At 32.4% G+C, this 13,716-nt stretch overlaps 1 protein-coding gene across 3 annotated transcripts in view; it reads left to right on the forward strand.

Moving 5' to 3' along the window:
* Positions 1–13,716, forward strand: part of Tll1 (tolloid like 1) — a 200,843-nt gene that overhangs the window by 96,386 nt on the left and 90,741 nt on the right. For 2 of the 3 annotated variants that reach the window (XM_004848221.4, XM_087216992.1), the window contains exons 2-5: positions 4,509–4,619; positions 8,220–8,300; positions 9,816–9,968; positions 10,477–10,594. In XM_004848221.4, the coding sequence (XP_004848278.1) occupies positions 4,509–4,619; positions 8,220–8,300; positions 9,816–9,968; positions 10,477–10,594 (463 nt within the window). Of the gene's footprint in view, positions 1–4,508; positions 4,620–8,219; positions 8,301–8,798; positions 9,288–9,815; positions 9,969–10,476; positions 10,595–13,716 lie in introns of those variants that run through there. The other variant, XM_021261202.2, reaches the window with a different exon arrangement.

Here is a 13,716-nt window from a genome sequence, read left to right on the forward strand (position 1 = left end):
TGAGGCAGATTTATTAAATATATACCATGTTTAGCTTCATTTTTCTTACACAAATTATACACCAATCCATTTACATTTTTTAAAAAATTGCTAAAAATATATCCTGAAGAGCTACTTATTTTTGGGACTCTGGCATTGAGGATTTAAGGTGCTATTGCACAGCAGGGTGAATATTGATAATAACAATGTACTGTATACTTCAAAAAACTAGAATACAGGATTTTTTTTTTTTAACAGGACCACAAAAGTGAGTCTTTATTTTAATGGGACCTGTGCTGCAACACGGGGGTCAGAACAATGGAGGGAGGGATCTCTCCTAAAATAAAACCCTGAGAAGTGACTGGGCAGTACTGCTTGGATAGCTGTTGCAGGATTTCAAAAGTTTTCATCATCAAGAAATGATAAATGATTGAGGACATGGATATGCTTAATCTGATTGAACTATTACACAATTTAGACATGTATTCAAATATTATACCACTATGTGTATTACTATGTAAAAATATTATACCACTATGTATATTACTATATAAAATTTTATGTATCTGTTAATATTAATTTATTAAAAAAGAAAGATGAAAAACACATGCTAACTGTTGGGATTAGTAGTTTGAAAATCAGGCCAAAGGGTCAAATGCTTGAAAACGTAATTACAAAATCTCAGGTGTTGGCTGATTATTGACAGAAGCCTCTGGGGCACAGAAACTGATGAAACACCCCAGATCCCCTGGGAAGAGGGGTTTTGTGGGAAGGCTTTCTGTCGGTAATGATTGCAGACAGTCTTCCTTACTATCACATTGTATTGTCAGGTTATTAGGTATTCTAGTGTTGTCAGGTATTGTTGTGTGAAATTGAATATATTTATTTTCTGGGAAATTTTTCATTTGCAAGTATTTTCCTCTAAGTGGACTGATAGGCTTTGCTTTAGGTAAAGAATAGTCTTATAAACCCATACATATGCATATTTTGTATACAGTTTTTCAGATATCACACACTTGAAACCTCTTTATAACTGATCCTTGGACCCCAGCCGCAAAACTAAAGGGCCAAACATCATTAGTGAATCTGGAAGTGATTCACTAATGGAAGGGTGAAAGAGGTATCCTTAAAACATAGGGGGTAGGGAATTACAATCTTAGATTGCTTATTTTTACTATACATTATTTTATAGAGTGCATTGCTCTGTATACCGCAACAAAAGCTTACTGTCTTTCTAGATCTTTGAGTTTTGGAAATTTTTGTAATTCATTGAAGGGAAATGACTTTTAGGAGAAAAACAAAACCTGTGGTTTTGAATGTAGTTTGAAAATTGTTCTTCCTGACATTTAATTTTGGCCTATTGGTTAGCTCTGCCCTCCCCCTTTTTGACCATAGGAATCCAAGCCGAATTCCAAATAGATAATGAATATTCTAATTGCAGTCGAGCATTTCCTTAGGATTGTCCTCTATTAACCAAGTTCCCATATTCTTTTTAGTTCTGAACTGAAAACTTTCAAATCACCTTATGAGTGAGACAACCAATGATAATTCATAACTTTTAATTATTTCTGTCTAATCTCTGTGGGGTTTAAATGCGAACTAAATAGAAAACACTGAATAAAATGGAAAACAAAAAATTCCAAAGTGGAATTGTGAATTCCATGTATCTCTTTGCAAACAAACATAAAATATATATTAAACTATAATGTAAATTGTAAATCAATATTGTCATGCTCCAGCTTGCTGTACCAAAGCATAAATAAAGTATTTTAGCATACAGAATAGGATACTTAGATTTGAGTAGAGATGAAATGGAAACCTTCAAATGTGTGAATATGGAGAAAGAAATTATGTATTTTAAACAACCATATATAGTAGGTTGAAATTCTAGAATGTCTTTTCTTTCTGTTGATCATATCAAGATTTAAAGATGCACGGGGTCTCCAATTCATTGAATCTGTACAGAAATACATCAACATCAACATTCCCTGTTGCTTACTTTAAAAAAAGTTCTTGGCTTTCTTATGAAGCAATTTATGATATATTCAGAACTGCCAAGCTATTCCGAAGCTATTAGGTTAGAAAAAAGAAAGATAAATAAAATGGGCTAATGCCTTCCAAATCTGGCTGCCTGCCTGTGTGAGTCTCCAGAAGTAATGTTTTTGCCTCTGTGAAGTGACTTACCCTTGGACTGCTGATCTGTGTTTGATATAATCTGTCAGGGCATGAATCCTGCTGCCTCTGCACAGTCATTCCAAGAACATAAAAATCTAAAACACATTTGAGTTTTATTTTATGGGTACTCCATCTATTATGGAAAATGTAGTGCTGACAAACACACACTCTGATTGGTTGGGTGTCTCAGTTTTCCAGTTCATCAGCTGACTCACAAGAGTGGAGGCTTTTTCTTGCAGAGAAAAGAAAAAAAACGAATACTAATAAAAATGTTGGCAATGATAATTATTTGTAGCAACTAGGAGTTTGTTAAAAATGTAAAGACCTGAAGTTTCTCTTCAGCTGGATAAATCCAAATTTTCATTTTCAGTAAATTCATGGTGATTCTCTGCAAAGTAGAGTTAGATATACACAGATTTAGTGTCTGTTTGCCCCAGCTCTTCAGGATTAAGAAAGAAGAGTCAGGCTGAGTCTCTGCAGGTCAGCGCGCACAGTTATTTGTGTAGAAATACACAAGATAGCAGTAAATAACTCACAAACTTGGATTTACCTTAAAGTCTTCAAAGTAGAAGTTATTTTAATGAAAACAACAAGATAATGGGCAAAACTTTAAATTCTGATCAGTCATCTCTTTCCTGAGCTTTCAGGGCACTGGAGCATTAGTGTTTTTATTTTTTTCCTGCATGTGTATGAAGTTAAATTTGATTTTAGAGTCTGGATTTCAGTTTCAGCTATCAACACCAACCTCTTAGCTAGAGTCATAAGCTCTTTTATAGACTCTTCATGGAGTTGTTCCTATGACAGTAAAAGATAGTAAATATTTCTTTACACCTATTACACTCTGCCATTCCCACTGGCAAGAGGGAAGACTATTGGTACTAGGAAAAAAAATAGTGGTTGAGGAGAGAATTCAAATTTTAAGACATTTCCATATATTAAACAGATAACATACCACAAATTGAGTTTTATTTTCTGATTTCTAGATCAACATAGAAATCTAAATCCTTCCTGTATCAGATTTGTGTGAGAAAACAAAACTAGTTAATTTCATATGTTAACATGAAATTTTAAATGATAAAACATGTCATAGCTTTGATAACTGGTTTAAATCTCATGTTAGCTAATTTTATTACTTTTAAGAATCATGCTAAAATTCATAAGTACAGTTTCCAATAAAAGACAATGATTTGAAAAACATAGATTTTATTACTTCCTAAATTTTGAATGCGGTTATTCTTTTTCTCCTTTGGTTTTACAGAAGAAAATTTAAAATTAATATCCTGATATTTTTAGCCATTTGTTACATTTTACTGTGTCATGATCAATTTATTTTCTCAAGTTTGCTGTTTCCTGAATCACTGTATTATGACATCTGACAGTGATGATGACTTAGTTGGCTTAGTTTAGGCTCAAATAAACAAGAAGACCATTTCATCATTATGTGAATATTATTTCTGATATTAAAAGAGAAGTTCACATCTTCCTCATTTTATTTTATTTTTTGGTACCAGTGGTCGAACTCAGGACCTTGCACTTGCGAGACAGGTGCCAGAACCACTGAGCTGAATTCCCATCCACATCTTTCTTATAAATGAGCTTTTCATTATTTCAAAGTGGGCCGTAGACCTTTGCTTTATTCAGTAACATAAAGCACTGCAAGAAGTGAAATGTTTTCTGAGCTATAAAGATAATAATTTTGAGGTTTCTGAAAATATGAAACAGATCTTATTCATCATAAAATCTCAAAGGCCTGGAACTAGTTGTTGCCCAAATGAACATTTGACTTAAATATGAGTTTGGTAGTTATATATCCATTTTGTAGGGACTCAAGGTAATGTCGGCTTTAGAGAAGTGCATTATAATTGTAGTGAATTAATTAATGAGTGGCTACAATGGCAAAATATTCTTTCGTCCTGAGTGAAGCTTGGTTTACAAAATTATCACAGCCCATCGTTTACTTGTTACTCCTTTCCCCAACCAGTGATGACCTGTGACTGGTTGCAAGCAGCCACAGAAAGTGTAGACATTCTTCCCAGATTTTCACATATTTGCAGATAAATTCATTATTGCCAATTTCTATGTCTTTAGAACCTCACCAACCTAGTCAATCATTGAGCATCTCGTTCAAGGAGACTATTTTTTGTCCTCCCCACAAATATCAATGCTAGGAAAGTAAAAACAAAGCAGTACCAAAAACAACAGGGGTCATACCTATCTCACAGGAGGCTTATATTTATATTGTAACAAGTGCGATATTTCCAGTTCAGATTACTTCAGTAATGTTTTTTCTAATTAGCTTTGCATTCATTTTACTATGACATATTTTACATTTTAATTCACCTTTTCTCTTTTAGCTGTATTTTGGGGTGATATTGCCTTAGATGATGAAGACTTAAATATCTTTCAAATAGATAGGACAATTGACCTGACCCAGAATCCCTTTGGACAACTTGGACATACCACAGGTATGACTCCTTATTTGGATACATCTGTGTTCATTTTGGAGAAAATGTACACTTGAAATGATAAAAAATACTCTGAATCATTTTTAATGTCCCACCAGTCAACATTGATTTCTTGAACAGAAATGTGTATGTTTAGAAATTTAGGTTTATTCGTAGTTTGTATTTTATTATTTTATTTAACAAGCACATCATAGTGTTTACTGTATTCTTGGGCTGGGTTTGCTTTGCAGGTATGAACTCTTTCAATCATCACAAAAACCTTATGAAGGTCAACAGTAATATTATTGTCATTTACATGTCATATTTTGGAGAAAAAAAGGCAAGTTTGAAAGGATAAAATTTCATTTTCTAGTTATAACTAAAAGTTATTTCATGTAATGTCTTTTGATTTCATTACCTTCCTCCATTTACTATTTTTATTTTCTTCTTCCATCCCATGGAAAATAAAATATGTAATTCCTTTCTTTTATCTAGCAGACAATTTCATAAAAGACCTAAGACTTTTGACAGTGAATTAAATTTTTGTCCAATTCTCTTGTCTTGCATTTTTTTTATTGCAGCAAATTTCTATCATATGGAAAAGTTGAAAGGGTAGTGGAAGAGACACCAGTGTGGTATACTTCTTAGATTCAACACTTTTAACAGTTTACCGATTTGCTCTGTGTGTGCCGGTATATGCATCAGTGTATATGAAACATTTTGAAATTGATTGTAGAAAATATATACAAATAAGTGATATGAAAACACTTTATTATTAAGTAGTCTAGCATGTACTTTCAAAGAATAAGGATATTGTCCTATGTAGTCAAAATATTATCACATCTAAGACAATTATTTCAAGTGAAGAATATGTAAGATAAAACCTAAACTTAATTTAAAATAAAAATATTATGTAAACATAGTGTGCTTTGGCTTTTGGTACATATATAATGGTAGTTTTTTTCCTGAAACATACACTAAGATAGGGGGAAATCTTGCTTTGCAATAGATCATCGTGTATTCCTATAGAACATGTTTATTGGCAGATTCTCCAATTGCTATATCTCTCTTAACACTGCCATGAAAGAAATTTGTTCTTTAATTTATTCTGGAACAATGATACCACTCAGAAGAATCCTAGATTCATTGTAAGGTGCACTTTCTATCAAAAATTTCCTTTACTTTAACCTTCATTCAGTTCATTTCTTTAACTTCCCCCATTATTTTAAAGCCATTATTTATCTGTGATTTAAAATTTTGTAATATTTTTTTCAGCAGTGGGATTTGAATCCAGTGTTGTTGCACTAAGCCATGTCTCCAGAATTGTTTTATACTATTTATTTAATTTATTTATTTTGGTACTGGGGATCGAATTCAGGACCTTGTGCTTGCAAGGCAGGTGGTGGAACCACTGAGCTAAATCCCTAGCCCTAATTTTTAATTTTGAGATAGGGTTTCACTAAATCTCTAAATTTCCCAGACTGGGCTTGAACTCATGATCCTTCAGCTGTGGCCTGCAGTAGTACTAAGATTAGAGGTGTGTGCCACCATGCTCAGCTGTTATTTGTTATTTCATTGAAAATTAAGCTCTGAGGGGCTGGGAATTTAGCTCAGTGGTTCTGCTGCCTGCCTTGCAAGCGCAAGGACCCGAGTTCAATCCCCGGTACCAAAAAAAAAAAAAAAAAAAAATTAAGCTCTGAGATAGTATATCTGGAAAAATAACATTATTCTAAATACATAGAATTAAACAGATTATATATACTGTTAAGAATATTTATTCTAAATGTATATGTGAAAGGCACATATATCTTAAACATCAGTAGTAACTTGCACTATTCAGGTCAATTTCAAACAATATAAAGATATCCTATAATTTATTTTTTCTTCTTTCTTTCTTTTAAAATTTATTTGTATTGCATTAAGTAATATTTATCTTTTAATTAAAAATGTATAAATTTTTCCATAAATATTTTTAAAATTTGTACATATTTAGTGTTTTAGAACATGTCAGAAACAACCATTTTTCCTTTTTTGCTGTTTCAATAAGCTACCTATACAGAGTTTTATTTCAATTGATATAAAATTATTCAAAATTTAATAAAAATATACAAATTATTATTGTCTTTGATAGTTTTGAAACATTGTTTATTCAATTCTATGATTACACTTACCTTTATAATTGCCTTAATATTGACAAAGACATTTATTTTTTCTCACAAGTAGCCTCTTTATAAATCTATTCATATCTATTTCAGGCCTATCTAATATAAATATAGATGCTATACAATGGTCATTTCAAACCATAGATGTCATTCTTTAAAAACATTTTTGTAACTGCTTAGGAATGAATGCATTTAACTATGACTTCATCTTTCTAAAATGTTCAATGACAAAAATTTCAAAAATTTTTCTCAACATGTATAGCAAAAAATGTGACCATGTAATGCAAATAATTAGGCAGATTATGGGTCAGTGGGCAAGTGCTGTAACCTACTTGCCTTATAAGGACTTACTTGATTTTCCCTTTAAGAGACTTATAAGGCAATAGGTTTTATTGTTTTATTTTTAGCTCTCCAGGTATTAGGCTTAGTTCAAAGTCTGAGAATAGTTTGTTGTCTTCCTGGATTGATTTTCATTGTCAGTCTGAAGAAGCTGTGAAACATAGCCATTGGTGGTGTTGCACATGCATCTGTCTGCACTTATTCTCATATCCTTAGTAGTTGTATTGGTTGCTTATTCAATAATGGCCCTCACTTATTTGTCCATAAAAAATTCTAGGATAATAGGACAAATAGGGGACAAAATTGGGAGCAGCATTTTATGAAAACTATGAAATGAGAATCAAGGGTCTTGGATTTTTTGCCAAGTGTTCTGTTTTTTGATTTATGCCAGGAACCCACCTTTTCTAATCTTTATTGGTTAGATCAAGCAAAGACATATTTTCTCTATTCTCTCCTCTCCTCTCCTCTTCTGTTTGCATTTTGCATTTGCTTTCCTTTTCCATTGTGTGTTCCAATGGAATGCATTTTGCAATTGAACAAGTTTGGATTTCTTCCTTATGACTTTTTGTTTATATTATATTCTTAATTTTAGTGATTAGAGAGCTCATCTTATAGAATTTGATGTTTTTAAAATTATTCAAAATTTATAAAAGCTTTAGAGCTCAACTTGTACTATTCACAGATCTGCTTTTCTAATGTTTCCATTTCCATTTGCTGATTTGGCTTCTGAAAATTCAGTTTTCATAGGGAAAATAGCTAGAATGCAATCAATAGGGCAGAATAACTTGCTGTCGTTTTATATAACAATATGTGATGTGAAGGTCACAGCAAAGAAAAATGTTTCAAATTGTCAACAGTGACCCTACTGTCACGATGTCCAAATACAGTGATTTAGATTGCTCCTTAAATCTCCCCCCATGATATAGCCTTACTTTTCCTTACCAACATTTGTTGGTGTAGAATTTTTACCCTCTTCAAAGATTCATGGACATTCTTAATTCTAAGATCATATAAAAAGGATGTCCAAAGAGAAATCACTGTAGCATATTACAATTGTTTATTTGCTAAAACTTTAAGTAACATTTGAATTTAACTTAATTATTTTTTCTTATTCTTCAAGGCGGACTTGGAGACCATGCTCTAGCAAAGAGACGAGGGGCCCTCTATCAACTTATAGACAGGATAAGAAGAATTGGCTCTGGTATATCAATGTTTAAAGTTGCAGACGCTTGACTTGATGTACAGTAAATATTATACTCATAGCAGCTTAGTGTTTTAAAAAATACATGTACCATTATGATGTGTTGTAGAGAGTTTATGCTGAGAAAGTCACATTCATTTTCATTTGGTTAGCCTATATTTGATGAAGGAATTTTAGAACTTAATTTGGGACAATTTGAACTATCCTTTAAGTTATTTTAGTTTTCTCCTTATTAAAAATGCATTAGATATTTATTTTATTGTTGATACCCTTTTCCAGTTAATTGGGTATCACATGAAGTTATTTTTATAAAGCATAGAGCTAATCCAATTTTAGTCAAATTAAAAATATCATAACTCTTTGTTTTGAAATAATATAAGATCCACTTATAGTAAATTGACTGATTTATTAGATAAAAATAGTTAATATTTTTACCATTAAAACATCTATATATGGCATTCAGAACACTGACTTTGGTTTTATAATTAGGTAATGTTCATAGTATTGAGTTTATTAACCTCCATTTGTAGATTTAAAAATGTTTAAATCCTCTATTTATTGTTTATATCCTAAGATTCCTTAAATTTATGGATTATAATTAAATTCCTTAAGTACATACTGTTAAAGAATAATTTACCTAAACAAAGAAACTTTGCTCCAGGACATTGAAAAGATAGACTTGTTAGAGTCATAGGCATAGAGGCCACACATTCAATAGTTGTTATGTTAAAGCATTTATTACTGAGACAATGTTTGTAGTTTCAATGAAAGATGAATAAGAAAGAATAATCAGGTAAATTTATGAAAAAGAAAACAATAGCAAAAAATATGGAAGGTCATGAAGAACAGTAAAGGACTCTCAATTTGGAAGCCCCTCCATGGCAGACTGAATTTTATATTAACCCTTTCTTGTGGTGTGTCACTTCTGAGGAACCCCCTGGAGAGGAATCCAGAGGAAACTGCAGGGGACATGGCAGATGGTCTCAGGTGGCTGAGATTACATTTGTCTTTATGTTATTTTTAAACCTATCTATATATAATGTAATATTCCTAATTATAGGCTGCACTATAGTATATCAATCCTTATTTAAAGGATTAAGGATTTAGTTGAAATAAAGAGAGTGTTGAATACCATAGAACTTTATTAAACATTATTTTATTCTCTGTGGGTGAATTAGCGGTGAGTTAATAAGATAGAAAATACAAAACAATTTTTTCCTATGGCTTATACCCTGCCTGACTTCCATCTCCTGCAGGTTGTTATATGGAAATTCATCAAAATTCATTTACAGATAATTCAGAAATAGTATCTTGACATGAAATACTTAAATATTTTAATGCTTTTCTCAAGTATGTAATATAACTGAAAGGTTTTTCTTTAGTGCATTTCTTCCTAACTTCGGGCATATTTATACAAATATGTAAATAAGACATTTCAAGTTTTGTCCTTTAAGAGCTAAATGACTCCCTGACCAAGGACTTCTGTTTCACAGAATGTTTTAAATGTCACTACAGGCTTGCAGCAAAACAGCACAGTTAAGGGAAAAGTACCTCAAAAATTCTCAGGGCAAAATGAGAAAAATCGAGTTCCCAGAGCTGCCACATCAAGAACGGAAAGAATATGGCCTGGAGGTGTTATTCCTTATGTTATAGGAGGCAATTTCACTGGTAAGATATTCCCAGAGTGTCTGTTTTGATAAAGTAATAAAAGCTATCATACAGAAGTGTGTATTTGTATAGAATATTAACAGAAAAACACAGTGTTCAATCAAACTTGGAAAATACTCCATTAACCTAGGTGACTAGTTTAGAATTTCTTTCAGCTTGAGAAAATATTTTTAGTCTTGTGTTCTAAGAGTCTAAAGTACTTTTAGGGTTTTTAAACCGACTTTCAAATGTGCCCATTAAATCTGGAAGCTTATTTCTCTTCATATGACAGGAAGAATGTATACACCCTTTATAGAGCCTTGTACACACATATTTGTAGAGATAGTGAGCTTTAACCTTCTGATTATAAAGTGAGTGTCAACTCTTAACAGTGACTCATTTGTGGTGCTATAAACTGGTCTTGTTTGGTTGATGATAGCAGTGGCATTCTGACCTACCCTGCCTCCTCCGCATGGAGGAGCCAGCACTGTCCTGTCGAGCACTCATTAAAGTCATGCAATTTTTCCAGGCAGCCAGCAAGCCATGTTCAAGCAGGCCATGAGACACTGGGAAAAGCACACATGTGTGACTTTCATTGAAAGAAGTGATGAAGAGAGTTACATTGTGTTCACCTATAGACCTTGTGGGTAAGTAGAACCAGGGAATGATTTCAGAATGTCTATAAGGAAAAAATTCAAGAACCATAGGTAAGATTCATTTCTTAATATTTGCACAGTACTTGAGTCATAAGAAAGTTTAATTTTATATTGGAAAATGGTAAGTATTAGATAAATATATCTCATGATCACAGAAATTGTGACTCTATCACACATGTGCTCCTCCACTACTACAGGTACTTTCTCCTGAAACAGTTATTGCAGTCATCTCAGTTGGGTTCGAACATCAGTATCTTTACCCAGTGATTCTGTTGTTCTCGCTGTAACATCTACACAGTAAATTTCTGGTACTGATATTCATTAGGTTGTTTGGTTTCCACCCCATCCCACATCAGTGCTCCAATTCACTCACATCTTTGGCATCTCACACCTTCACTGTTACATCCACCTGAGCTCCTTGCTCACTTCTAACCGTGCTCCTTAGACCAACATCACCCTTTCTGGGACTTTGACGTTTTCTCCTACGGTGGTGTTTTCCGGATTTCCATCTCATAAGATAACGAATATTTTCTGAAAAATTAAAAAAGATTCTGTAAATTGTGAAAATGCTGTGCTATATTTTAATAGGTATTTCTGTAGTGGTCTTCCAGTGACCATTATTAATATTCAATTAGTTGAATATGATTCTTAATTACCTAAAAAGGGAGAAGATTCATCCCACCCTTTTAAAAATGAGGAGCATATATCAATATCCCAGGCCAATTTGGGAAATTCAGGACTGGGAATAAAATCCAAGTTCTTTGATATGACATTTAAGAAATGTGATGAACTTACTACGATGTCCATTTTCAGGTGCTTCTGCTCCGTATCTGTCTACAAATCCCATAATCCAGCCATGTTACAGTAACAGCTCTCCAAGCAATGTTGCATACTTGAAAAGTCTTTTCAAGGTTGAAGTTTTCAAACTCCTCTCCCCTGAATTTCCAATTAATTAGAATTTATATATAAAGCTGTGATTAAATCCAGTTTATTTTTTTCTAAGAATATTTGATAGGCTGTGCTGACTACTTTACAGGGCTTCATGTCAGGAGGCCAGACCTGTCGCTTTATGATCCATTAGTGATGGACCCCTGGATACAAATAGTGGCAGCCATGTCCCCTTATTGTAAATCTTGCCATCTTTACAAAATGGTGATTTTTCCAGTGCTTTTTCAAAAAATCATTTATATTTATCAGCTGAAATTCTTCCAGAATGATGAATTTTCTCCAATTTGCTATTGTTATACCTTTTCTTGTACTGCATGTAGAAGAGCCAAAATAAAAGGTTTTTTTTTTTTTTTTTTTTTTGGTACTGGCCATCAAACTCGGGCCCTTGCGCTTGCTAGGCAAGTAACATAAAAGTTTAAATTTGGAGAAGACAGTTCTTGCTCTAATGATATGTACTTATTCAGAAAACATAAAATTTCACAAGGTCTTAGAGTGGGGTCTATGTCATCTTTGTTTGAATATATTTTCCTAGAAGATAATTTAACTTAAAAAGTAAGGCATTTCAATGTTGACTCTGCCTGAGTGACATTCCAAAGGGTTATATATCATTGTCTTTCTAGATATTTTTGGATAATGCCATAAATTATTATTAACCAATGTTTAATAATTAAGCAGTGTTTCCTTCTAAATTACTCTAGTTTGGCTGGATAAATTTTGGTTGCATTTGAAATGTCTCCTGCTCCTTTATATCTGTTTAATATTTAAAAGGTCCAAGTCTGGGCTGCCCTTCCTTCTTTCTGATTCTCTAATTGGAATAGATTTAGCTTAGTGTAAATATTGCTGAATACATAGTGTATTTACATCAATGCCTTTTCCTTTTCCCTTTTTTATTTTGTAAAACAAACACATCCAAAACACTTAGCCTTTCTTATTTTGCATTCTCTTAACAGTTATATTACTTCAGCGTGCTCAAATGTCTTTCTTTTTTCTAAAATCTTGTTTTATTGGTACATTTTAGGTATACAATATAATGACATTCATCATAGGAAATTTGCACGTTTACATAATCTCTCCTGGTTCTTATTTTTTCCCCCTTCCCCCTGGCCTCCTTTCAACCCCTCCATCCCTCCTTATTTACAAAGATTTTGTTTTCATTTTTTCATTTTCTCATATTAATTCCATTCCCTTCTTTCCTTTCCCCTACCCCTCCTACTTCTCCTTCCCCTTTGTAAATAAGGACTAAAAGGTATAATAGATAATGTCAAATGTCTTTCTTTGTTAATGATTAGGGCAGGAAACTTACCTCCATATCCTTCATGATATCTACATGCTGCTCTAATTTATGTAATCATGAAAGAATAGACAGTTTAAACATTGTTTATTGTACATTGTTTATAATCCTCATACAGACTAAAAGAATGTAAGAATTTGTCTTTTACATTAAAAGAATTTAATAATTTTAAAGAATGTTTAAGAACATATAGTTCAATAATTTAGCAATGTGAAAAGTGGAAATACTACTTGACCCAAATATACCTAAATCTGTAGCTGCACTCCTGTAATCAAAATTCTGAGTATTAATATAGACATATTTTTGTGACTTTTATAGTAACAATGTTGACCTTTGGTGATTTGTTTTGGGACTCTTTTTACAGCTTGAAATTTGTCCTAAAGTATTTTTTTCAGAAATAGGATATTTCTTTGTATAAAAATTGATCATTGGCCTGCTAGTCATTTTAATTATTTTGTGAATTCTAAATTTCATTTGGAAGTATCAATACTGGCCACAATTTATAAAACAATTATTTTATCATTTTGATATAAAAATGGTGAACATAAACTCATAAAAATTCAATTATGAAAGGCTTTAGAAGTTGGTGTTGCACAAAATACTTGGAGCCACCTAAAATCATATAACGTGATCAAAATATACAGTGGATAATTAATTTTTAAAAATTTATTACAATAAAAGATTCATTGTCATTAATCATGATCAAAATACTTTGCCTTGCCTCAAACACACTTAGCCCATCATTCTTGCCACTTTCTGAAGCAGTTGTAGAAGTTCTTTTCCATGAATATCTTTAGTTATTCTCTTGTAGTTGCTTTAATGTCCAGAATCCTTTTATCTATCTATCTGTCTATCTATCTATCTATCTATCTAT

The sequence above is a fragment of the Heterocephalus glaber genome, unplaced genomic scaffold (assembly GCF_053883595.1).
Source record: "Heterocephalus glaber isolate CG9 unplaced genomic scaffold, H.glaber_assembly_v1.0 deba00001461, whole genome shotgun sequence".
Classification (NCBI taxonomy): Eukaryota; Metazoa; Chordata; class Mammalia; order Rodentia; family Bathyergidae; genus Heterocephalus; species Heterocephalus glaber.